This window comes from Anolis carolinensis, unplaced genomic scaffold (genome assembly GCF_035594765.1).
Source record: "Anolis carolinensis isolate JA03-04 unplaced genomic scaffold, rAnoCar3.1.pri scaffold_14, whole genome shotgun sequence".
Taxonomy (NCBI): domain Eukaryota; kingdom Metazoa; phylum Chordata; class Lepidosauria; order Squamata; family Dactyloidae; genus Anolis; species Anolis carolinensis.
This window is the reverse complement of record NW_026943825.1, coordinates 6,398,853-6,425,614: the sequence shown is the minus strand read 5'-3', so window position 1 is coordinate 6,425,614 and position 26,762 is coordinate 6,398,853. Positions and strand designations below refer to the sequence as shown.

Here is a 26,762-nt window from a genome sequence, read left to right as displayed (position 1 = left end):
TTTTCCTGTTGTTTTTCATCAATGCGACCGTCACCTGGGATGGCAACATCAATGATCCAAACCGTTTTCTTTTCCACAACTGTGATGTCTGGTGTGTTGTGTACCGCCAGCACAGCCCTCAGTCATCATTGGAGTGGTTAAGCCCACCCACCACGTCAAGGTGGCACCTTCGGGGGGGATTATTATTATTATTATTTTATTATTAGGTTGTTGTAAGTTTTCCGGGCGGTATCGCCATGTTCCAGAAGCATTCTCTCCTGACATTTCGCCCACATCTATGGCAGGCATCCCCAGAGGTTGTGAGGTCTGTTGGAAACTAGATCACAGTTTTAGAGAAAAAGGCATCCTTCTCCTCACAATAAGCAAGAGCATAAGCAAGAGAGATTTGTTTCACCGGCATCCCCTTTAATAAAACACGGAAGAGAGTGTAAGTGTAACAACAAAAGGAGAGGGAGAGAAAAAAATAATAATAATAACCAACCAAGTGAGCGGCGAGATGTCAGTAAGAGCGATCACCATTTACAACCACAGACGAACGCTGCCCGGCGGGAAGGAAGGAAGGAAGGTAGGTGGGGCGACGTGGAGCGAGACAGAATGCGCCAGAGAACGGAGGTGGGGAGGGGGCTTGGCTCCTTCGCCAGGCGGTGCCCCCGCCCGCTATTTATATAGGATGTCATAGTGTCCCGGTCTGTACAGTAGATACACTTTGGGCTCAGAGCCCTCGGGGAAGACGTGGGGGTTGGTGGTGCCGCCCTCGCCCCGGTCCATGTACTCCACCAGGATGGAGACGTTGAGGGCCTGGGCCAGCGCAATGATGTGGATGTGGTCGCTCTCCTTGCACATGGGCTCCACCTCCTGGGAAGAGAGGAGAGAGGCACAAGTAGAGTTACCCTCCCAAGCACAGCCCGTCCCTTGCAAGGCTGAGACCTCTTGGGCTTCACAGCCACACAGCAAGCCTTTCCTGTAACAACAGGCACACAAACCACAACTGTTTCTTTTTTTTAACTATTAAATCCACGTTGTAGGCCAGGGGTCCCCAAACTACGGCCCGGGGGCCGGATGCGGCCCTCCAAGGTACCTGGCCCCTGCACTCAATTTTATAATATAATATATTGTATATACATATAATATTGATAATAATATTATAATGTAATACAATATAACACTAATAATAATACCATATAATAATAATATTAATTATATATTCTTTATCTCTATATATAAAAGAGTGATGGCATCACGGCGACCCACAAAACAACAAAACTACAGGCCCCCCAACCTCGAAATTTGACAACACAACCCATCATCCACGCCTCTAGGTTGATACAACAAAAAGAAAAGAAAAATAAAGTCCTAATTAGAGGGAGAGGAATAATTGCTTTTATCCAATTGCTGCCAGTTAGAGGGCTAAGCTCCTCCAACTTGGTCTCCTAGCAACCCAATAAAAAATAATAAAAAACACTAAAGAATTAATACAATAAAATACTATAATAACAGAAAATAACTAAAAATAATACAAGGAAATAATAAAATATAATAAATAAAAATATAACTTACAATAAAATTAATAAAAAATGCAAATAAAGTCAAATAAAAATTACACAACAATTTTTAACCAATACCACCACCACTTTGCCACAGCAACGCGTGGCCAGACAAGGCTAGTATATATATAAAAGAGTGATGGCATCAGGGCAGCAGACAAAACAACAAAACTACAGGCCCCCAACCTCGAAGTTTGGGGACCCCTGTTGTAGGCTATGGCCTACAGATAAGCAGGCTCCGGACCTCACAAATGCAAAGCTTGGCCATTGTGTTGTCGAAGGCTTTCATGGCCGGGATCACAGGGTTGTTGTATGTCTTTCGGGCTGTGTGGCCTCTGAGGATGCCTGCCATAGATGTGGGCAAAACGTCAGGAGAGAATACTTCTGGAACATGGCCACACAGCCCGATAGACATACAACAACCCTTGGCCGTTGTCTTGTGTATCTGTGAGGTTTAATGTTGATAATAATAATATCGTATATTATTATATATCATTATACTATATTATTATCTTATATTATTAGGGGCCCCTGGTGGCACAGTGTGTTAAAGCGCTGAGCTGCTGAACTTGCAAACCGAAAGGTCCCAAGTACAAAACCTTTATCTTTACCTTAATATATATTATATATATATAATAATACCATATAATAATATAATATATTATATAATAATATACAATATTATTATTTATTATTATATTATATTATCAACACTAAACCTCACAGATACACAAGAGAATGGCCGCGCTATAATAATAATATATATATGTGTGTGTGTGTGGGTGTAATATTATAATATATATTATAGGAGCCCCTGGTGGCGCAGCGTATTAAACCGCTGAGCTGCTGAACTTGTGGACTGAAAAGTCGCAGGTTCAAATCCCAGGAACTGAATGAGCACCCGCTGTTAGCCCCAGCTCCTGCCAACCTAGCAGTTCGAAAACATGCCAATGTGAGTAGATCAATAGGTACCACTCTGGCGGGAAGGTAACAGTGCTCCATGCAGTCATGCCAGCCACATGACCTTGGAGGTGTCTATGGACAATGCCGGCTCTTCAGCTTAGAAATGGAGATGAGCACCAACCCCCAGAGTCCGACATGACTGGACTTAACGTCAGGGGAAACCTTTACCTTTTATATTATTATATTACATTATTATCTTATTTTATTATATATACAGTAGAGTCTCACTTATCCAACATTCACTTATCCAACCTTCTGGATTATCCAACGCATTTTTGTAGTCAATGTTTTCAATATATCGTGATATTTTGGTGCTAAATTCGTAAATACAGTAATTACAACATAACATTACTGCATATTGAATTACTTTTTCTGTCAAATTTGTGTATAACATGATGTTTTGGTGCTTAATTTGTAAAATCATAACCTAATTTGATGTTTAATAGGCTTCTCCTTAATCCCTCCTTAGTATTCAAGATATTCACTTATCCAAGCTTCTGCCGGCCCGTTTAGCTTGGATAAGTGAGACTCTACTGTAGTAATATTGTATATTATTATATATTATTATACTATATTATTATCTTATATTATTAGGGGGCCCTGGTGGCACAGTGTGCTAAAGCGCTGAGCTGCTGAACTTAACGTCAGGGGAAACCTTTACCTTTACCTTAATATATATATAATAATATCATATAATAATATAATATAGTAATATAGGATATTATTTATTATTATATTATATTATCAACACAAACCTCACAGATACACAAGATAATATATATTGTAGGAGCTTTTGCCTGACGCTGGGGGTTGGTTGTTGTTTGTAGACACTTCCAAAGTCATGTGTCCATGGGCACGACTGCATGGAGCACCATTCCCACTGAAGCGGTACCTATTGATCTACTCACATTGGCATGTTTTCGAAATGCTAGGTTGGCAGAAGCGGGGGCTAACAGCGGGCACTCACTCTGCTCTCCAGATTCAAACCTGCGGCCTTTCAGTCTGTAAGTTCAGCAGCTCAGCGGTTTAACAGGCTGCGCCACCAGGGGCTCCTATAATACATATATATAAAATATTATAATAGCTCGGCAATTCTCTTGTGTATCTGTGAGGTTTAATGTTGATAATATAATAAAAAATGATAATATCGTATATTATCATATATTATTATCTTATATTATTATGTATATAATAGATATTAAGGTAAAGGTTTCCCCCTGACATTAAGTCCAGTCGTGTCCAACTCTGGGGGTCATGTGGCCATGTGCACGACTGCATGGAGCACCATTGCCACCGAAGCGGTACCTATTGATCCACTCACATTTGCATGTTTTCGAACTGCTAGGTTGGCAGAAGCTGGGGTAAACAGCGGGCGCTCACTCCGCTTCCCAGTTTCAAACCTGTGATCTTTCAGTCCACAAGTTAATACGCTGCGCCACCAGGGGCTCCTATAATATACACACACACACACACACACACACATATATATATATACACAAACATTTATATATATACACATACATACACACACACGTATATATGTATATGTGTGTGTGTGTACATATATATATATATATATACACACAGAGTAATGTATAATAATATCGTATATTATTATATATCATTATATTATAATTTTAAAGGTAAAGGTTTTCCCTGATGTTAAGTCCAGTCATGTCCGACTCTGGGGGTTGGTGCTCATCTCCATTTCTAAGCCGAAGAGCCGGCTTAGAAATATGTATATATGTATATGTGTGTGAGTGTGTATATATATATATACAGTAGAGTCTCACTTATCCAACATAAACGGGGCGGCAGAATGTTGGATAAGCGAATATGTTGGATAATAAGGAGGGATTAAGGAAAAGCCTATTAAAGATCAAATTAGGTTATGATTTTAAAATGAAGCACCAAAACATCATGTTATACAACAAATTTGGCAGAAAAAGTAGTTCAATACGCAGTAATGCTATGTAGTAATTACTGTAATTACTGAATTTAGCACCAAAATATCACAACGTATTGAAAACATTGACTACAAAAATGCATTGGATAATCCAGAACGTTGGATAAGCGAGTGTTGGATAAGTGAGACTCTACTGTATATATATACATATATATATGTATATACATATGTGTGTATGTATATATATATGTATATATATATACACACACACATATATACATACATATATGTATGTGTGTGTATATGTGTGTGTGTGTGTATGTTTATATAGGTATATATATATACACACACACATATACATACATGTGTGTGTGTGTATATATAATATGCCCCCTGGGGGCACAGCATGTTAAAGGAAAAAATAAAAACATAAACTACAAAAACCCTGATAAAACACATTAAAGATATACTGAGTGCCTCGAAACTCCCATCAGGTGAGGTTCAGCCATGCTCCTTACCTGTTGGCAAAACTCCTTTATGCTGCGTCCTCCTTCAATGAAGTGCTCGAAAAACTTGTTCTCCCGCTGCAGGTACCCCGAGGTGAGCAGCCGCAGGTAGACCACAAGGTAATCCGAGGTGCTCTGGTCGTTGAAGGAGCCCAGCAGCTCCGAGACCGTGGTCTGCTTCTCCACTTGTTCTATCAGATCCATAAACTAAAGGGATTGTAAAAATAAATATCCAAAAACAACGATGAGCTGAAACAAGAGGCATGTGGTTGACTGTCAAAAGCAGGGACTGAGCTGAAGCCTCCTGCAGAGTCCATGGTTAACGCTACACATTGCAGATTCATGTAAATGTCTAAAACAGCTGCTAAATGACATATAGCCTGTCCCAATACAGTAGAATCTCACTTATCCAACATAACTTACCCAACACAACAAAAACTCGGGGCTATGTCTGTTTTTATTGTTGTTTTTACTGTGATTATAAAGCTAAGTATATTGTTTTAATCTATTTCTGTAAACCGCTCCGAGCCAAACTGGGAGTAGCGGTATACAAGCCTAATAAATAAATAAATAAATGGGCTGGCAGAAAGTTGGATAAGCGAATATGTTGGATAATAAGGAGGGATTAAGAAAAAGCCTATTAAACATCAAATTACTTTATGCTTTTACAAATTAAGCACCAAAACATCAGGTTATACCACAAATTTGACAGAAAAAGTAGTTCAATACATAGTAATGCTATGTAGAAATTACTATACAGTAGAGTCTCACTTATCCAACGTTCTGGATTATCCAATGCATTTTTGTAGTCAATGTTTTCAATACATCGTGATATTTTGGTGCTAAATTCATAAATACAGTAATTACTACATAACATTACTGTGTATTGGACTACTTTTTCTGTCAAATTTGTTGTAGAACGTGATGTTTTGGTGCATAATTTGTAAAATCATAACCTAATTTGATGTTTAATAGGCTTTTCCTTACTTCCTCCTTATTATCCAACATAATCGCTTATCCAACGTTCTGCTGGCCCATTTATGTTGGATAAGTGAGACTCTACTGTATTTACAAATTTAGCACCAAAATATCATGATATATTGAAAACATTGACTACAAAAAAAGCATTGGATAATCCAGAACGTTGGATAAGCAAGTGTTGGATAAGTGGGACTCTACTGTATTTAAAAAACACTTCTAGACCCAGGACAGTAAAGAACAACACTCAGAAAACAGGGAATACCAGGCATGAAACAATCAGGGCAAGCTAACACTTCCCAACAAAGGACCCCCCAGGCAGAAAGCAGCCAGACCTTGAAGCTGCAAGGTCACTCAATGCTATAACAACATTCACACTTGCCTCAAACAGACAAAGAGTTCTTTCTCCCGCCCCAGACAGAAATATAAACTTCACTTGCCTAGAGAAGGACAGGCAGAGAGATCTCCAGAAATGTGTGTTTTCTGATGGTCCTTTGCGACCCCTCTGAGACCCCCTTGGGACCCTACCAGGGGTCCCGACACCCCAGGTTGAGAAACACTGTCCTAGAGCATCCTTCCTCAAACTCGGTATGTTTTGAACTGCAAAAGCCCACTATTTCCAGGGTGCCGGACTTGAAGAAGACATGGTTTGAATCAGGGCAGGCTTTACCGTGTTGTGGAAGTCCTCAATGGTGAACTCTGTGAAGCCCTGCGACACCAACACTTCCTTGCTTTTGGCGGCCACTTCTTTGAAGCTGCAAAATGTATATAATAATAAATAAATAATCTAGCATATACATCTTGTTTGCTGTGTCTTACTTTGTGTCAATAATAGTAAATAAATAAAAATATACATTTACAAATTTAAAAGCTAGACCAGATGTTATTCTGCTGTGTGCACCAAGGGCCCAAACTTGAGTAAAGTTTGTGCAAAACCACCACTTGCATTTTGAATATGGCCCCAAAAACCGTACATCTCTCAAACCCCATTAATCTGGCAACTAGACCCCGGTGTTAAACCTGTCATACAAAATAAAAAATTTGTATTAAAAAAACAACAACAACAAAAAAACCCGTCATACCGTTGCAGCTCTTTCCCGTCCTCCAAAAGCGCCTCCAAATGGGAAAAGCCAAACGCCCGGTAGAAACAGTTTCCATCTGGCCTCGTCTTCCGGATGTACGAATACTTCTTCAGAAGATCCTATGCAAAGAGAATAAGCAGAGGAGTTACTGTATATACTCGAGTATAAGCCTAGTTTTTCAGCCCTTTTTTAGGACTGAAAAAAAAAAAACCTCTTCGGCTTATACTCGGGTGAGGGTCCTGGTTGGATTATATTCAGGTCAGCTTATACTCAAGTATATATGGTATATTTGTTATTTTTCTCTATTATTATTAGTATTGTTACATTTAGTATTTTACTCTATTAATTATTATTATTACATTTATTATTTTACTCTATTATTACATTTATTATTTTACTGCATTTATTATTATTATTAAATTTATTATTTCACGCTATTATTATTAAAAGGATACATAAGCACATTTACATTGAAGAAGATGAAAATAATGATTTAATCAGAGTTGAACAGTCATATCTTAAATTACACTTTGATGTAAAGATTCAAAAACATTTAAACTACCGAGGCCTCAATTAATGTAATTTTATTGGTATCTTGGCTTATACTGGAGTCAATGTTTTCTCAGTTTTTTTGTGGTAAAATTAGGTGCCTCGGCTTATATTCGGGTCGAGTATATACGGTCTGTCTCTGGCAAACATTTCACATTGCCGACACACTTTTGAGACGATACATCATCTCGTGAACCCGAAGTGAAACCCAATCCCTTATAAGAGATATTGGACACATACATAAACCGCAATAACTTGCCTTGATCTTCTGTTGATATACATGGTCATCGTCAGCATATTCTTTGTACAGGACTGACAATTCCATCTTTTCGGAGACTAAGGGGTTCTGGACAGCAATCTGCAAAGAAAAAGGCCAGCATGTGAAGATTTGGGAAGGGAAAAGGAGAGTCCATCACACTGCCTAGCATTGGGAATGTAGGCTTGAATTTCCGTGCTACACTGCAAAGAATAATAATAATTATTTTTTTTATATATTTTTATACATCTCCCCGAAGGGACTCGGGGCGGCTTACACGGGGCTAAGCCCAGATAAAACAATAAAACAGAAAAAACGTCAAAACACAAACACAGTTATGAAAATCAAACATTCCAAAACAAAACAAAAGAAATATTAATTGTGTTAAAAGCGTATTAAAACGTGGATTTGGCACCCAAGTAAAAATACGTCTGCACAGAGTTGTGGCTTTTATTCAGAGGAGAGAGCAAAGTATGGATGAGATGAAATATTGTAGAACTAGTCGTTTTAAGCTCTTAACAATTGAGAATCACGTCAATTCAGGGGGCATAGAAACCATTTTTAAAATATTAAATCACTTTAAGTATCCCTTTCAGAGGCATCAAACTCGTGGCCCTTCAGGGGTTTAAGCCCCCAACCCCCAGAAGCCCCTCTTGCCAGTTTGTCCAATGGACAGGAATTCTGGGATCTAAAGTCCAAAACATGTACAGGGCCCACAAGTCTGACACGACGGCATTAACTAATAATATACTGAATATACTTGAGTATAAGCCTAGTTTTTCAGCCCTCTTTTTAAGACTGAAAAAGCCCCCCTTGGCTTATACTCGGGTGAGGGTCCTGGTTGGCTTATATTTGGGTCAGCTTATACTCAAGAATATAAGGTACATTTATATTATTTATTATTTATTTCTCACATTTATATCCCGCCCTTCTCACCCGAAGGGACTCAGGGCGGCTTACAACAGTGGCAACAATTAGATGTCCATACAAACCAATATAAAACAGCACATAAAACAGTTAAAACTATTAAAATACATTATGAATTAAAAATACATATTTCAAACATAAAATCAGATCCATTCTTCCTCATGCTTTGTCCATAGTTCAGTCCGTGTCATTTTAACCATTTATTGATTAAAAGCCTGGGCACACAGCCATGTATAATTTTTCTCTCTTATTATTGGTATTATTACATTTATTATTTTGTCTATTATTATTGGTATTATTACATTTATTATTTTTCTCTATTATTGTTGCTATTACGTTTATTTTACTCTATTTTATTATTATTAATAATACATTTATTATTTCACTTTGATTTTATTATTACTGCATTTATTATTTTACTCTATTTATTATTACATGTATTATTTTCCTGTATTATTATTAAAAGGATACATAAGCACATTTACATTGAAGAAGATGAGAATGATTTGATCAGAGTTGGACAGTCTTATCTTAAATTTGAGCTTCATGTAAATATTCAAAAACATTTAACCTACCGATGCCTCAATTAATGTAATTTTATTGGTACAGTAGAGTCTCGCTTATCCAAGCCTCTGGATAATCCAAGCCATTTTTGTAGTCAATGTTTTCAATATATCGTGATATTTTGGTGCTAAAATAGTAAATACAGTAATTACGACATAACATTACTGCGTATTGAACTACTTTTTCTGTCAAATTTGTTGTATAACATGAAGTTTTGGTGCTTAATTTGTAAAATCATAACCTAATTTGATGTTTAATAGGCTTTTCCTTAATCCCTCCTTATTATCCAAGATATTCGCTTATCCAAGCTTCTGCCGGCCCGTTTAGCTTGGATAAGTGAGACTCCACTGTATCTATTTTTATTTCTGAAATTTACCACCCTTGGCTTATACTGGAGTCAATGTTTTCCCAGTTTTTTTGTGGTAAAATTAGGTGCCTCGGCTTATATTCAGGTTGGCCTATACTCGAGTATATACGGTAATTTAGAACACTGAAGCCACTGTATTTTAAAACCAGCCACAGGAGAAACTAAAATATAACACAATTCATCAACACCCTTTTGAACTATCCAGATTACTTCGTGAATTGGATGCTATATGGAGAGGGAAATAGTAATAATAATAATAATAAACTTTATTTCTAGACCGCCCTCTCTCCCCAGAGACATACATATAAACGGCAAACATTCAATGCCACAACTACATCACTAATATCAAAAGTATAATATGACAATAACATACAGAGCTGGATATTCTTCCAAAATCCTCCAGACATTTTGAACGACAGCTCCCAGGATCCCTTCTTTGGCCAATGACCAGGGATTCTAGGAGCTGAAGTCCAAAACACTTGGAAGGCCAGCATTTGAAAAACACTTTTTTCTTCGTGTACTCTGTGAATGCACACTAATGGAGAAGCTGCGCCTGCGCAGGTTCCGACGGAAACTCTTCCAAGCTGAAGTTCAAATTTTTGGCGGTAACCACGCCCCCCTTCCCAAGGGGCATATAAGGCAGCCCCAGGCGCCCGCTCTCCAGTTCCTTTTTTTCCGCCGCAAGGTTCACTTCGGACTCTTCGCATGTCTACTACTCGTTTCAAGCGTTGCACGCAGTGTGCTGCTAAAATTCCTGACTCGGACGGCCACGCCAAGTGCCTCTTCTGTCTTGGCGAGGCTCATGTGGTTAGTACCTGCCGTTTTTGCCTAGCTCTCACGGCTCAGGCCAGAAAGAACAGAGCCGCTAGGCTTAGAGCGGCGCTCTACGAAAAATCTCTCGCGCCAGAACCGACTCCGTCGACGTCGGGTACGTCGGCGTCCTCAGCTTTGAGAACTATGTCGGCGCCACCAACTAAGCCTCCGGCAGCCAAGGCTTCCTCGGTCTCGTCCAGAGCGTCCAAGACCTCCAGGGCCGCTAAACCGGTCAAACCACCGTGTACTGTGACGACGGCGACCGTGTCGACCCGCTCCGGAAAGGTGGGACCTTCCTCGACGTCGAGCTCTCTGGCTTCGGTGACCTCGATCCGCTCTCGTATCGGTTCCCCTCCGTCCTCCTCTGCTATCAAAATAGCCTTTAAAAGGGCTCACGAGGAGTCTCGTCGAGCGCAATCCGACTCAGCTGTGGTTCCTCCCACACCTGGCAAGTCCTTGAGGGTTGCATCCAAGCAACCGCCGGCGAAGAAACGGCTAACTCAGCGCTCCTCCTCCTCGGCCTCCTCAAAGAAAGACCCGCCATCTTCCTCGACAACTTCCTCGAGAAGGTCTTCTCCTATTGTACCAGCCCAGAGGCCTAGAGATGTTTCTCAGTCTCCATTGCACCCCCTGTCTGATGGGGAGCTGCAGGACTCACCCCACCACTCTACCCAAACGGTGGTCAGGGTGCCGGTGCCGGAGCCCCTTGCGCCGCCTCGCTCGTCGCGCCAACAGCTCTTCCCTCCCACCTCGACACCGGAGCGTGGCAGACAAACGGCTCGCCTGGCTCGGGCAGCCCAGGCCTCGGCCTCTAAGGACCTTCGGCCTCCGGCCCTCTCTTCCCGCGAGGCCTTGCCTCCTCCCGAGACTGTGCTGTCTTCTCCCCCTCAGTCCCCCCAAGGGGCTGAGGAGGAAGATGTTGATGTCGACCGCCCAGACTCTGTCCTCTCGGCCTCGGTGGTCTCTCTCGGTCTCGACCTCTCTCCTCCCCACGACGCGTATGAGGCGGACCCGCCTTCTCCTACTGACAATGTTCGTGCTTTCGCTGAACAAATGGTCAGGATGGCCGACGCCCTGGGTTTAGAGATCAAGCAAACCTCCAAAGCAGTGTCTGACCCAGTCTTCAAAAGGGTGCAGGCCCAAGCTCCGCCGGCCACGCTACTCCCCTTTCTGCCTTATCTGTTGGACGTTATCCAGGCCTCCTGGAAAAACCCTTCCTCCATTCCTCCGACCTCGAAGAGGATCGAGACTTGGTACCGTACCGACGATGATACCCTGGAGTGGCTCAAACACCATCCCGACCCTAACTCCCTGGTCGTTAAGGCCTCTCAATCCTCAGGTCGTCAGTCGAATACTCCGGCCGACAGAGAGGGGAAGCGCTTCGACGCCGTGGGTCGAAAACTTTATTCCGGAGCCCTTTTGCTTTGCCGCATGGCGAATTATGGAGCCTGCATGGGTGCCTACCAACAAATTATCTGGGAGAAGGCGCAGCCCTTCTTCGCTAAGATGTCGGACGAAGACCGCTCCGTCCTCACTACCCTCCAACAGGAGGCAGACTCGCTCGCTCACCACCAAATACAAATGGCGAAGCATACAGGTGATACTGCGGGTAAAATGATTGCCCACGCGATTTCCATTCGCCGCCACGCCTGGCTGAGGTCTTCAGGTCTCTCCTCATCTTCCAGACAGGTCATTGAGGACCTTCCCTTTGACGCGCTCGGACTGTTTCACGCCGGTACCGATGACAAACTCAAGTCTAATCATGACTTTAAAATTCTTGCGTCTAAATGTGGCGACCAACCTCAACCTCAGCGCACTCGCTGGTTCCCGCACCGTTCCCGCCGTTTCCCGCCGCAATCTTTCAGACACCATTCTTTCAGGCGGCCTTCGGGCTCGAACAATCAAGCCCATCACCAACCTCGCCGGGGACCTCATCCGCAGAAGCAACGCGGTCGATCCACCCCTGCTCCTCCGCAGCCTAATCGGCGTACCTGACGCCAACCCCTGCCAAAGCTCCTCGCCCGCTACCGTTGTAGAGCCCACGCTGCCTCGTCCCTTCGGTGTCTTTGCAGACCGACTAGCCCCTTTCTACAATCAATGGGACTCTATTACTTCAGATGCATGGGTTCTCCGCATTGTCCAAGACGGCTACGCCTTAGAGTTCATGGACCTCCCTCCTACAGGTCACGTTCTCCACTCAAACCCTTCCCCAGAGATACTGGCCGAAGTCGAAGCGCTACTGGCCAAAGGCGCTATCCGTCCCTCCCCTCCCGAACTGGACCCTTTAAGTTTCTTCTCCAGATACTTTACAGTCCCGAAAAGAGGAGGCGGGCTACGCCCGATTCTGGACTTAAGGGCACTCAATATATTCATTCGCCCCTCCAAATTCAGGATGGTCTCTATTGCCTCTATCCTCCCGATGCTGCAGCGGGGAGACTACTTTGCCTCCATAGACTTACGAGACGCCTACTTCCACGTGGCAATACGAGAGGCGCACAGACGGTTCCTATGCTTCAAAGTTCTCGACCAAACCTACCAGTTTACCGTTTTGCCCTTCGGTCTCGTCACGGCCCCGAGGGTCTTCACCAAGGTTGTCGCCGCCGTAGCGGCCCACCTCAGGCTACATGGCATCACGGTCTTTCCTTATCTGGACGACTGGCTTCTCGTCGGGCCCGACCCGGTTCTTCTCCAAAATCACGTCTCTTTCACGCTGCGTCTTCTAAAATCTCTCGGCCTCCAACTCAATTCCGAGAAGTCAAATCTCTCCCCGTCAACCCGAATCCGGTTCATCGGGGCCCTCTTCGACTCCGTCGCAGAGACTGTGTCACTTCCGTTCGACAGATTCCTGGCTCTCCGCCACCATATCGCCCTTTGTCGATCTGCCCGGAGGGTCAGAGCCCGTGTCATTCAGGTCCTTCTAGGCCACATGGCCTCCACGGTTCTCACGACCCCGTTTGCCAGGCTGCGCCTTCGGACCCTGCAAAGGTGGTTTATAGACACTTTCAAACCGTTCCACCACCACAACTCCAGATACCTGTCGGTACCGTCGTCCGTCCGCCAGTCTCTCTCATGGTGGATGTCTCACCAAAACGTGTGCAAGGGCCTTCCTTTCCATCCAGCCCCGCCATCGCTAACCATAACCACAGACTCCTCCACCTACGCTTGGGGAGCCCACATGAACGGTCTAACGGTTCAAAATCTTTGGTCCCCGTCAGAGAGGGCCAACCACATAAACTTCCTCGAACTTCTCGCCATTCTCAAAGCCCTAAAAGCATTCTCCCCCCTCATCCGCCACAAGTCCATCCTCATCCAATCGGACAATCTAGTAGCAGTATTCTACATCAACAAACAGGGTGGTACGGGTTCGAGGAAACTGATGCTCCTCTCCTCTCGTCTCTGGATTTGGTGCATAGCCCACGGCGTACAGATCTCTGCAATCCACCTACCGGGCGCCCAAAACGGTTTAGCGGATGCCCTCAGCAGGATGACTTCTTCCTCTCACGAATGGAAGCTCAATCCCGAGGTCCTCGACGGTCTGTTCCGCCTCTGGGGGCGCCCTACTCTGGATCTCTTCGCGTCTCCCCACAACGCTCAGCTACCCCGCTACGGAGCGAGGCTCCCCCCGAACTCTTTCCCCGGCTGCCTAGGGGATGCCTTTCTTCTGGACTGGTCGGCGGAGATGCTTTATCTTTTTCCACCGATTCCCCTCATACCGAAAGTTCTCGAAAAACTTCTCTCGATCTCGGTCACGGCGATTCTCATAGCTCCGGCCTGGCCCCGCCAACCGTGGTATCCAGCCCTTCTTCGCCTCTCCAGAGGATCGTTTCACCCTCTGCCTCTCTCGCCGCACCTTCTCTCACGGGAGGACGGCAAAATTCTTCACCCGGACCTTTCTTCCCTTCATCTCACTGCATGGAGGATTCTTACCTAGCCTCTCTTCCGCAGAATCTGCAAGACGTCCTGCGGGCAGCCCATAAGCCGTCTACTACCAAGGCTTATTCCTACAAACTCTCTCGCTTTCATGCCTTCCTTCGATCCCGTAACGTCGACACCTTCCCGACCTCGGTATCGGTGGTCCTCGACTTTCTCATGACTCTCGTCGAGAAGAAACTTTCTCTTGCCTCTATAAAAGCTTATCTCGCAGCTCTTTCCTGGTCCTTTCAGCGCCACGGCCAGCCATCTCTTTTTTCTCACCACCTGATCAAAACCTTTCTCCGGGGCTACAATAACATCTGCCCGCCGTCGCTACCACCTACGCCGGGCTGGAGCCTCGAACTTGTACTTTCTCAACTGTCTTCTGCTCCCTTCGAACCGCTTGCCTCGACCGATCTACGCCTGCTCTCCTGGAAGTTGGCCTTTCTGGTGGCGATCACGTCGGCACGACGGCCATCCGAGCTCGCTGCCCTCAGAGTCGACGAGCCTTATCTTCGTTTCCACCATGACCGCGCTGTTCTTCGCCCGGACATTACCTTTCTTCCTAAGGTGGTGTCAGCCTTCCACCTCAACCAGGACATTGTCTTACCAGCTTTCTTCTCTAACCCCTCCTCTCCTCTCGAGCAAAAACTGCACCTTCTCGACGTTCGGAGAGCACTTCTTTTCTACAGGGACCGTACTAAGGACATTCGTAAGTCACAAAGACTCTTTGTCGCCTATGCCCAGGACAAGTTGGGTAATCCCATCTCTTCCCAAAGACTGTCCCACTGGATCGCTCAGGCCATTGAGTTGGCCTATGAACTGGCCAAGCGACCTCCCCCTCCTTCCATCCGCCCGAGGTCGACTAGGGGCCTCTCGGCGTCGACCGCCTTCCTTAGGGGTATTCCGCTTGACTCCATATGTAAAGCGGCTATCTGGTCAAACCCTCTCACGTTTGTCTCTCACTACAGGCTGGACAGTAAGGCCCTTAAAGACTCGGCCTTTGCAAGATCAGTACTCTCATCTTGCCTCTCCTGACTCTCAGACGTTTTTTCTCTTCATATTCACCCACAGGTGACTCTCTATACCTCTCCTTCAAGTTGGACGGGGTTTTTTCCCCATACCTACCTCTAGGGATATGTTTTTTTCCCATGATTGTATTGAGCAGTTGCTCTGTTGCTTTGTACCGCCTCGTTGGCCCTGGCGGATATGCCAAAGACCAAGATGTGTTTGTCCCTCTCCCCCTGGGAGAGCGTTTATATGCACTACGCAATTGTGTATTTTTCTCTATCATGTTTATTGAAAAATTCCTTCCATGTTATGTTCTTCTTCTATGATGCTCATGTTGCATTGCACTGGTCCTTTCGGACAATTTATTGCACTGGTCCCTTGGGACGGTTATTTTTTCTATGTCCTAATAAACATGTGTTTGGACATTCACTGATTGTCGAGTTTGCCTTGTCCCACCATCCGGGACCTTAGCGTGTTAGTCTCCATTAGTGTGCATTCACAGAGTACACGAAGAAAAAGGACAGGTTGCTCACCTGTAACCATGTTTCTTCGAGTGTACTCTGTGAATTCACACAAACCCGCCCTTCCTTCCCCTCTGGCAAACCTCTCCCTTTCTCGTTGCCTTGGCGGCGTAGGAACTGGAGAGCGGGCGCCTGGGGCTGCCTTATATGCCCCTTGGGAAGGGGGGCGTGGTTACCGCCAAAAATTTGAACTTCAGCTTGGAAGAGTTTCCGTCGGAACCTGCGCAGGCGCAGCTTCTCCATTAGTGTGAATTCACAGAGTACACTCGAAGAAACATGGTTACAGGTGAGCAACCTGTCCATCCCAAGCGTCAGGATATGGAGAAGCTAAGGAAATATAATTGCAATTAAACTCACTAGGTGCAAATCTAACCTCTCTACGACATTCAGAGACAGCCTTCCAGATATTGTTGGACTGCTGCTCCCATCATTCCTGACCACTCTGCTGACAAGGGCTGATGGGAGTTGCAGTCCAACACCCGCAGGACCACAGCTAAGTGAATCAGACAGCGCAGACCTAACTTTTTGTTTCAAACAGGGAGACTTTGGAGAATAAGTTTCAACTTTACAGAGAATAGCAGAGACTATAAATTTCACAACAGATCCCATTTAATTATCTGTAATTTTAGGGAGAAAGCTGATATTACTTTGAAAGCTGATAATGATTTGCCAATTTTTGTAAGCCGCCCTGAGTCCCCTCGGGTGAGAAGGGCGGGGTATAAATGTTGTAAATAAAATAAAAAATAATAAATTATGGGCTGTCAACATCAGATGACAGTATGAATAAGAGACCTTCAAGAGATCCTATCATTCTCAGTCCTACTAATAGGCTGTAGCATCCTTTTCCTAACAAACAGAAGCTTTTCTCCCTTCTCCTTAATATCACAAATAAAGGATCATCCAACTGAGCTTATAGCTGAAAAGATTTATGACAAATACATACAATGCACAAATAAAACAGTGCAATTAATTTCCATAAGATGCAGCGACATATATGGTTTTAAAAGGCGGGAAAATATATTCAGGGCAGTTAAGGCTATGCAAGGTTTCTGCTCCAATTTGCTGCCAGGCAGGAAAACACAACTAAAGCACTCCAGAAAGAGACCTCGAAAGACAAACAACAACAACCTTTATTTATATGCTGCTCTATCTTCCAAAAGGGACTCAGGGTGGTTTACACATGGTAAACATTCAATACCAACATAGAGCATACAACAGTCCAATAATAAAACAACAACAACAACGCATAATAACAATTAAAAACAATAATTAAAAACAATGTACTCATTTGAAAAATATAAAATAATTTCAAATTACAGAGAGTCTATTATCCTTCACCAAAGTCAACTCCACGGCTGAATAGTCAATATTTTCTTTCTAATGTTTACATGGAATCTCTTTTCTTGTAACTTGAATGCATTGGTTTACTATCTAGTCTCTGAGAAGCAGAAAACAAGCTTTCTCCATATTCTACATCTCAAATATTTTGAGACGGCCATCACATCTCTCAGTTCTTAAAGCTAAGCATATCTAAGCTATCCCTGTCTAGTATCTTACACTTATTCCCGTCTAAATTCATTTTGTTAGTTTGGGCCAGCTCTCCAATCTGTCAAATCATTTGAATCCTCTGAAGTATTAGCTACCTGCTCTAATTTGGTATCATCCAGAAATTAGTTTGGGCCGGGCTATGGCGCAGCTGGTTAATAGCCAGCTGCAATAAATCACTACTGAGCTCCCGACCATTAATAGCCTAGCTTGCCCTTGCCCTAAGCATCTCGAAAGACAGTTGCATCTATGATTCTATCTGTCAAGTAGAAAATTTAGGTACCGCTTTTTGCGGGGAGGCTAATTTAACTAATTTACGACACCAGCAGCATGCGGAAAGGAATGAGGAGGTGCTCCATCAAGGACTCAGTGTCACAAGTTGATGGTGAAGCAGCAGCTCCCCCTGTGGCGGAATCGAGCATACACTAATGAAGCCAGAAGCTGGAAAATGTTAAATTGCCTCTGTGTCTGTCTATGTCATATGTCTAATGGCATCGAATGTTTGCCAAGGATATGTGTGCATTGTAATCCGCCCAGAGTCCGCTTCAGGGTGAGAGGGGCGGAATACAAATACTGTAAATAAATGAATGAATGAATAAATAAATGTGTAAAGCGTGCCTTTCATTTCATCATCAAAGTAATTTATAATCATGTAAGACATTAGGCCCAGGACAGAATCCTGAGGTAGTTCACAAGTCTCTTCTTTCCAGGATGAGAGAGATCAATACGATAGTTTGGAAAATTAGATTTAAATGGTGCCTTTATGTTAAATTATGTCAATAGCAGGCCTGCCGTCAGAGGCAAAACTGGAAGCATCCCCACATATGTATGCAATGGTGCTCCAGAGGAATCACTCCAACACATTCCGTCACCAGACAAAAACCCAAGATATCTTAAATCCCTTATTTCGTAATAGCCTAAGAATCAAAGGGACATTTACACTGTAAAGTAATTGGGCTTTTTTTGAATGATTCTAGGACAGGTCAAGAGAAGGAACACAATGAAAACTGGGGCATCTGCACATTGCAGCTGAGTCTTTAGGCGGGACAGTGAACAAATGGAAATGAGACAGTACAATTCTGGCAGCGTCTTTGCTCTCTCATGCACCAGAAACCACTCTCTTTCTGAGTGCTCACCTCCTGCTGAATTCTATCCTGCTGAGCCATTATGGCTTCATCGTAGGCCAAGCAATTCACTCCTGAAAGAGAAGAGAACAATGCCGTTGAGAAAGGTCCCTTCGCTCTGGCTTGGTCTCTCGTTTACAAAGGTTTCTGGCATTGAAAAGACAAGGGTGCGTTTGCCGTTCTGGACAAAAGGAAAGGCTCACAACAAAATGAGCCTGAGTCCACAGAGCCCATGATTAATAATAATAATAATACCAGCCGCAAGGTCAAAGGAGCCGAAACGAGGCAGCAAATTACCCGAAAAGGAAGCCCAAACCCTTAATTTTGAAATCTGCAGGGTGAAGTTTCACAATTTTAACTATCATATATCTCCACCCCGGCCTTTTCCGAGGACCTGAAGGTGGCATGCTTCCCACACATTATTATCTCAACTCTTATCAGGCCGAGAAAGGGAGGACAGCCCCAAGGTCACCCCATGGCAAAGCGCAGATTCGAATCCAATGCAGCACAAAGAAGTAGCAACGACTCCGCACTGATGTTCTGAACTGTTAACACCATCATCCCTGATCATGGGGTTGTTGTGTGTGTTTCCGGGCTGTATGGACATGTTCCAGAAGTATTCTCTCCTGACGTTTTGCCCACATCTATGGCAGGCACCTTCACAACCTCTGAGGATGCCTGCCATAGATGTGGGAGAAATGTCAGAAAAGAATGCTTCTGGAACATGGCCATACAGCCTGGAAAACACACAACAACCATGTGATTCCGGCCATGAAAGCCTTCAACAACACATCCCTGATCATGCTAGGTAGGTATGAGTTGTAAGCAAGAAACATCTCTCAATTAGGAGCGGATACATACAGGTATCCTTCTATCATACACAGTGAACATTCATGCTTTAACCCACAATATTTCAGAAATATATATACATATACGTGAAAAACAGAACCGTTTACCCACTCACTCACTCATTTGCTCACTCACACACAGGCTTGCCAGCAATGCCGAAGTCGCACCTCTGCTGCAGCTCTTGGGCCTGCAGCCTCCGGTGCGGCACTGGGCCCCCAGGGCGGTGCAAGCGGCCCACCCCTGCCTGATTAGCATGACAAGCTGCGCTGGGTACAATGCTTTGGCAAGGAGGTTGGCCGCCGAGGAGGCCCGCTTGCGGCCGGGCACCAAGGGGGCGTCCATTGGGAAATCCAGAGCCTGCCGCCACTGCAGAAGCCGAGACCCGGCGTGACAGCCTTTCCTTCCCAGCTCACTGCAAAGAAGCAGCCTGCCTGGAAGTTTATCTGGTTTTGCAACAGGGCCAGGCGCTGGTCCTCAAGGGCTTCCTCCGGCATGATCCTTTCCCGGCTGCGGAAAAGGGAAAACCCTGAACTGGGGCTGTTCCACATCATACATCACTGTCGGAGAGGTGCCCTGACTCCCAGCCGCAATGAGGCAGAAGCAGACAACTGCGGCGCCTTCTTCTGCAATCAGGATTGCAGGCTGCAGCCCTTCCTTTCGTCCTGGGCAATCCACCAGGATTTTCCCCTTCAAAATAGAGGCCAGCAGTCAGCATAGATCCTTGGCTAAAAGCTGCAGTCTAAAAATCATTAAAGGACAGGAGCTTTGTGCAAAATGAAATTCAGGAGCAATATGTTATACAGGACAAACAAGGGCAAACTATACCCTGTTTTCCCAAAAATAAGACATCCACTGAAAATAAGACATAGTAGGTTTTGCTGAATTGCTAAAGATAAGGCCTCCCCTGAAAGTAAGACCTAGAAAAGTTTTTGTTTGGAAGCATGCCCTCCAAACAGAACACCAGAGCATGTAGGATTGGTAAATGTACATACCATAGATTGTGGTACAGTAGAGTCTCACTTATCCAAGACTCGCTTATCCAAGGTTCTGGATTATCCAAGGCATTTTTGTAGTCAATGTTTTCAATATATCATGATATTTTGATGCTAAGTTCGTAAATACAGTAATTACAACATAACATTATTGCGTATTGAACTACTTTTTCTGTCAAATTTGTTGTATAACATGATGTTTTGGTGCTTAATTTGTAAAATCATAACCTAATTTGATGTATAATAAGCTTTTCCTTAATCCCTCCTTATTATCCAAGATATTCATTTATCCAAGGTTCTGCCGGCCCGTTTAGCTTGGATAAGTGAGACTCTACTGTACATGGAAATAATGGTAGTAACAAGAAATTCCTGATAGGATTCACAGTTTGTCTGGCTATGCTGGCTTGTGATGACAATTACTGTACAATATATGATAAATGTTCATTTTTTTGTTCAACAATAAATGTGAATTCCTCTCCATGGAAAAATAAAACATCCCCTGAAAATAAGACCTATCGCAACTTTGGCAGGAAAAATTAATATAAGACACCGTCTTGTTTTTGGGGAAACACAGTTCGACCCGAGCATTAGGAAGAATTTCCTGACTGTAAGAAGAGCTGTTCAACATTGGAACTCCCTGCTTCAGTGTGGCAGAGACTTTTAAACAGGCTGGGTGGCCTTCTGTTGGGAGTGCTTTGATTCTGTTTTTCCTGCCTGGCAGAATGGGGTTGGATTCAATGGCCCTTGGGGTCTTTTCCAGCCCTAGGATTCTATGACTCTGCAACTTCAAGGAGTGACTGAAAGCAACAACTGGGAGAAAATACTCAAGTATTTCTAGGTCTGAAAAGGCAATGCGCTGCTTATAAGAAGCATATAAGAAGAAGAAATCTGGGATTTGGAGGTTTTTTTTCTATCTTCCACAAACACACCACCATAATCTGCAATATTCCACCTCCAATTCACAATCAGCATAAATTAACACAGCTGTCCACGTAATAAGCTCAAATGCCTTCACACAGCAGAGTACCAATGGGACATCGGTCTGGTGCAGAGCTTCTTAAAACTTTTTCCACTTGCAACCCCTTTCCGCCCAAGAAATTTTTACGTGACCCAAGATACATAGGTAATAAAACAGGCATTGTAATTCCAATATTTACTGATAATAAATCGGCATTTGCAAGGCTTGCTAAACAAGCCAAGTTCCCTTTTTAATGAAGTACAACGGAAGCATTTTCTTCAGAGTCCACTATAAACACTGCATGTTCTTGCTAAAAGATTGTGTAAAGGTCTAAAAGTCTACTTTCAATCATGAGTTTGGATTTGCATTCTATTCCTATTATAAGTCAATTTCGTATCTGTGTTTGGTGCAAGTTTTTATATTTTTGTGCTTTCATCTATGTCATTTTTGCATATATTTTACATTCATATGTTTTTGACTTTGTCGTACCCATCCTTGAGCCATCGGGAGAAGAGGCAGAAGGGAAATTTAGCAGTCTTCCCCTGAAGAAAGGGGCAATATCATTCAAATACAAAGAACAAAAATTAAAGCATGATACTAATAAAATAAAAAACTTCCTGAACTTGTATTGACATTATCTCCTTTCAGCTCCTCACTTACAAGACACAGCTTCTGTGAAACCTTTGGCTTAGGGCAAAAATCCCCAACTGCAACTGCATTGAATCACCTGTATCAATCCTTATTTCTTTAACCTGGCTTTGCTGTTTCTATACACTAATAATTACAAAAAGCTTAGTCTATTTTTTAAAAAGAAAACTTTTATAAAGAATTAACTTTTCCCTTTACAGCTTGGAATAAAAGGAATCTTCATACACAATTATTTATCGTACATGATTGCAACAACAGAATCTGACGAAGCAGACCACCATGTGCCTGAAAGCTCCTTCAGTTTGAATGCACCACGCACTATTTGTTTTTGGTGAATTGTATTTATTTATCAAAAGGGGCTTTCGTCTCTCACTGCCACTTATTAACTGGCATGCCATATATCTTTTGGAATCAGAACAAAAATACTATGTCTTATTTCTTTTGTGTTTCCTGGTCTTAACTCCACTATTTGTGGCTCTTCATTCATTCACGGTTACCTATGTGCCAATTCAGGATGCTGGCCAACGGACACAATTTTTGCATTTGATTAAAGGGACTCTAAGAAGCATGTTGGCTAGGAACACCAGAAAGTACATCAGGTTGGGAAGGCTTTAAATACTACAAATTGGGTGCTCTTAAAAGATCCTTTGCTTTTTTTTTAACAAATCTGCTTCTACTACATTTTGTCACTATCGCTTCAGATGACCACTTATTTAAGTAAAGGTTTTCCCCTGACATTAAGACCAGTCCTGTCCGACTCTGGGGGTTGGTGCTCATCTCCATTTCTAAGATGTTAAGTCCAGTCGTGACTGACGCTGGGGGTTGGTGCTCATCTCCATTTCTAAGCCGAAGTTCCGGCGTTGTCCGTAGACACCTCCAAGGTCATGTGGCCACTGGCATGACTAAATGGAGTGCCGTTACCTTCCCGCTGGAGCGGTACCTATTGATCTACTCACATTTGCATGTTTTCGAACTGCTAAGTTGGCAGAAACTGGGGCTAATAGTGGGAGCTCACTCCGCTCCCCGGATTTGAACCGGCAACCTTTTTGTCAGCAAGTTCAGCAGCTCAGCAGTTTAACCTGCTGGGCTACTGGGGGGCTCCCACTGAAACTACTTTTTCAATTTAAAACTAATTTTAGAATGTTCTTACAGATGTAACAAGACTGCTGCGCATTACAATCCCAAGCATGTTGACTCACTTCATTTAGTGGCTTCTCCTTCCTAAATATTGGATATAGGCATTATGCCAAGAGGGGGGCGGTAGCTGAGAGTGCTCTGGAGGGCTCTCAGCCACCACGTGCCTTCCTCAAGCCATCCTCCTGGCATAAGAATGGGGCCCGTTACACCGTCCTTATGCCAGGAGAAAGGCGAGATACGTGGTAGCTGAGAGCGCTCCAGAGAGCTCTCAGTTGCCACATGCCTTCGTCAAGCCATCCTCCTGGCATAAGAACGGGGCCCGTCACACCGTCCTTATGCCAGGAGAAAGGCGAGATATGCGGTAGTTGAGAGCGCTCCAGAGAGCTCTCAGCCACCACGTGCCTTCCTCAAACCATCCTCCTGGCATAAGAATGGGGCTCGTCACACAGTCCTTATGCCAGAAGGACGGGACACACAGTGGCTGAGAACGCTCCAGAGAGCTCTCAGCCACCACGTGCCTTCCTCAAGCCGTCCTCCTGGCATAAGAATGGGGCCCGTCACACCGTCCTTATGCCAGGAGAAAGGCGAGATATGCGGTAGTTGAGAGCGCTCCAGAGAGCTCTCAGCCACCACGTGCCTTCCTCAAACCATCCTCCTGGCATAAGAATGGGGCTCGTCACACAGTCCTTATGCCAGAAGGACGGGACACACAGTGGCTGAGAATGCTCCAGAGAGCTCTCAGCCACCACGTGCCTTCCTCAAGCCGTCCTCCTGGCATAAGAATGGGGCCCGTCACACCGTCCTTATGCCAGGAGGAGGACGGGATACACAGAACGCTCCAGAGAGCTCTCAGCTGCTACGTGCCTTCCTCAGGCTGTCTTCGGCTTAGAAATAGAGATGAGCACCAATCCCTAGAGTGTGAGTAGATCAATAGGTACCGCTCTGGCGGGAAGGTAACGGCGCTCCATGCAGTCATGCTGGCCACATTTAATGCATAATTAAAAGCACCAACAGACAAAATGGAGATACTTTGGTTCACTTTGGTCCTCTGTCCCCCACACTTGGAGGTGTCTATGGACAATGCCGGCTCTTCGGCTTAGAAATGGAGATGAGCACCAACCCTCAGAGTCGGTCACGACTGGACTTAACTTCAGGGGAAACCTTTACCTTTTAATCTAGTCCAAAGAAGGCAAAATAAGCCACCCAGAGCCTGCTAAGAGATCTCTAGGGCAGTGGTTCTCAACCTGGTGTTTTGGCCTACAACTCCCAGAAACCCCAGCCAGTTAGGATGTCTGGGCATTGAAAGCCACAACACCTGGGGACCCATAGGTTGGGAACCACTGCCCCAGGGGCCTTGATACTCCACTCCAAAGGTGTTGAGGGGAGACAATGGAGGGGAGCTCCCTCCATTGGGGCCCTAAACTGAGGGGCCTGCTTCCCCATATCCACCCGCGGCCTCCCTCCCGCCCTCGGCGTTTTCTCCTCAGGAAAGGAGCAACGGGGCCTTTTCTGCTCCTCCGTTTCCATGGAGACGGGGGCGCTCCGACCCTCCCTCCGCCCCCCTCGTTGCCAGGGCAACCGCGCGGCCTAGGCCAACCCGGGCCTCCGTTGGGGAAGCGGCGCCTCAGGGGCCGAGGAAAGGAAGGCAGCCGCTCCCTCGGAGGCCCAAGGGACCCCGGCCCCTTTCTTTGCCCCCACCCGGGCCCTCCATTAGTACCGTCCGTGTCCCCGCCGAGGGGCTCCGGCTGCTGTTGAGGCTCCTCCGCCGCCATCTTCCCTCCTCACAGCCCTGCGAGCAAGCGCTTCCGGGGTGGCATGGTGGGGCGAACCGGAAGCACTCCTCCCCTGCTCTTTTTTTATTCCCGCTGTGACGTCATCACAACAAAAGCCGCGTGCCCTCCAGGCCGTGACGTCACTTCCCTAGACCAGCTTTTTTTGCTGCTGTTGTTGCCAATTGTAGGATGAATGCTATTGGCCCTTGCAAAACTACCATAGCATTCAAACAATAGTGTTGAACTGCATTTATTCTAGTTCAACCTAATTTTTCTACTGGGTTTGTTGTGCATTTTCCGGGCTGTCTGGCCATGTTCCAGAAGCATTCTCTCCTGACGTTTCGCCCACACCTCAGGCCCCTTCCTTTTCCCCCTCAGCCGCTGGCCATGTTCCAGAAGCATTCTCTCCTGACGCTTTGCCCACACCTCAGGCCCCTTCCTTTTCCCCCTCAGCCACTGGCCATGTTCCAGAAGCATTCTCTCCTGACATTTCGCCCACACCTCAGGCCCTTTCCTTTTCCCCCTCAGCTGCTGGCCATGTTCCAGAAGCATTCTCTCCTGACGTTTCGCCCACATCTCAGGCCCTTTCCTTTCCCCTCTCAGCCGCTTAAGCAATTCAATAATTATAAGATATTCCTATTATATATATTAATTATATATTATATATTAAATGTAATATTACAATATACTAATTATTACTACAACATAGTAATTTAATGCGTATATTGTGCTATGCTAATAATAGATTGTATGTACATTTGATTTGTAAGCCGCTCTGAGTCCCCTCTGGGGTGAGAAGAGCGGGATATAAATGGAGTAAATAAATAAATTGAATAAATTTAGACCTCACAACCTTTGAGGATGCTTGCCATAGATGTGGGCGAAACATCAGGAGAGAATGCTTCTGGAACATGGCCAGACAGCCCGGAAAAATGCACAACAAACCCAGCGATTCCAGATATAAAAGCCTTCGACAACTAATTTAGGATAATGAGAAAAGGCAAAATGAGTAATAATGTGTTGTCGAAGGCTTTCATGGCCGGAATTGGTGGGTTGCTGAGAGTTTTCAGGACTGTCTGGCCATGTTCCAGAAGCATTTTCTCCTGACATCTATGGCAAGCATCCTCAAAGGTTGTGAGGTCTAAATTTATTCAATTATTTATTTATTGACTACATTTATATCCCGCTCTTCTCACCCCAGAGGGGACTCAGAGCGGCTTACAAATCAAATGTACATACAATATATTAATAGCATAGCACAATATAAGCGTTAAATTACTATATTGTACTATATCATTATATGGTAATATTATTAGTAATATTACATTGAATATATAATTAATATATATCTATATATAATAGGAATTTATATATCTTGAGATATAAATACATATATATCTTTTATTATCATTATTGAATTATCTTAATGATAATTAAGACCTCTTACTTAGACGATCCTTCGTAGCTCGAAGATGATCCTCCAAGTGTAGTGTCTTGGCGGTGGATGCCTAGGTGACCTGCATGTTCTTCCACATGTTCATCAGTTTCCATGGAAGGTGGTCCCGGTCAGGGTTGGCTTGACACGCTTTCCTCACGGCACGTTTCTCCCTTTCGCCCTTCCTCTTCAAATTCCACAGCACTGCTGGTCACAGCTGACCTCCAGTTAGAACACTCAAGGGTTACCCAGTGTTTATTCCATAGTTTTTGAGGTTGGTTTTGAGCCCATCTTTCAATCTCTTTTCCTGTCCACCAACATTGTTTTCCATTCTTGAGTTGGCAGTATAGTAACTGCTTTGGGAGACTGTGATCTTTGGGCATTCAGACAACGTGGCTTTCAG

The 26,762-nt window shown here is 44.4% G+C and overlaps 1 protein-coding gene across 3 annotated transcripts; it reads right to left on the bottom strand.

The window, feature by feature from the left end:
- Nucleotides 1-384: 384 nt before the first annotated feature.
- Nucleotides 385-25,023, bottom strand: otub1 (OTU deubiquitinase, ubiquitin aldehyde binding 1). Of its 3 annotated transcripts, none has more exons than XM_062964905.1 (7): nucleotides 24,870-25,023; nucleotides 18,581-18,642; nucleotides 7,788-7,886; nucleotides 6,980-7,098; nucleotides 6,568-6,652; nucleotides 4,932-5,126; nucleotides 385-855 (listed from the first exon to the last, which is right to left on the bottom strand). In XM_062964905.1, the coding sequence occupies exons 1-7, from the start codon at nucleotides 24,922-24,924 to the stop codon at nucleotides 658-660; spliced, it is 813 nt and encodes a 270-aa protein (XP_062820975.1). In that variant the 5' UTR covers nucleotides 24,925-25,023; the 3' UTR covers nucleotides 385-657. The 3 variants fall into 3 exon arrangements, with proteins under 3 accessions (XP_062820975.1, XP_062820973.1, XP_062820974.1); XM_062964903.1 differs by lacking the exon at nucleotides 24,870-25,023 and adding an exon at nucleotides 19,537-19,987; XM_062964904.1 differs by lacking the exon at nucleotides 24,870-25,023 and adding an exon at nucleotides 19,585-19,984.
- Nucleotides 25,024-26,762: the final 1,739 nt, after the last annotated feature.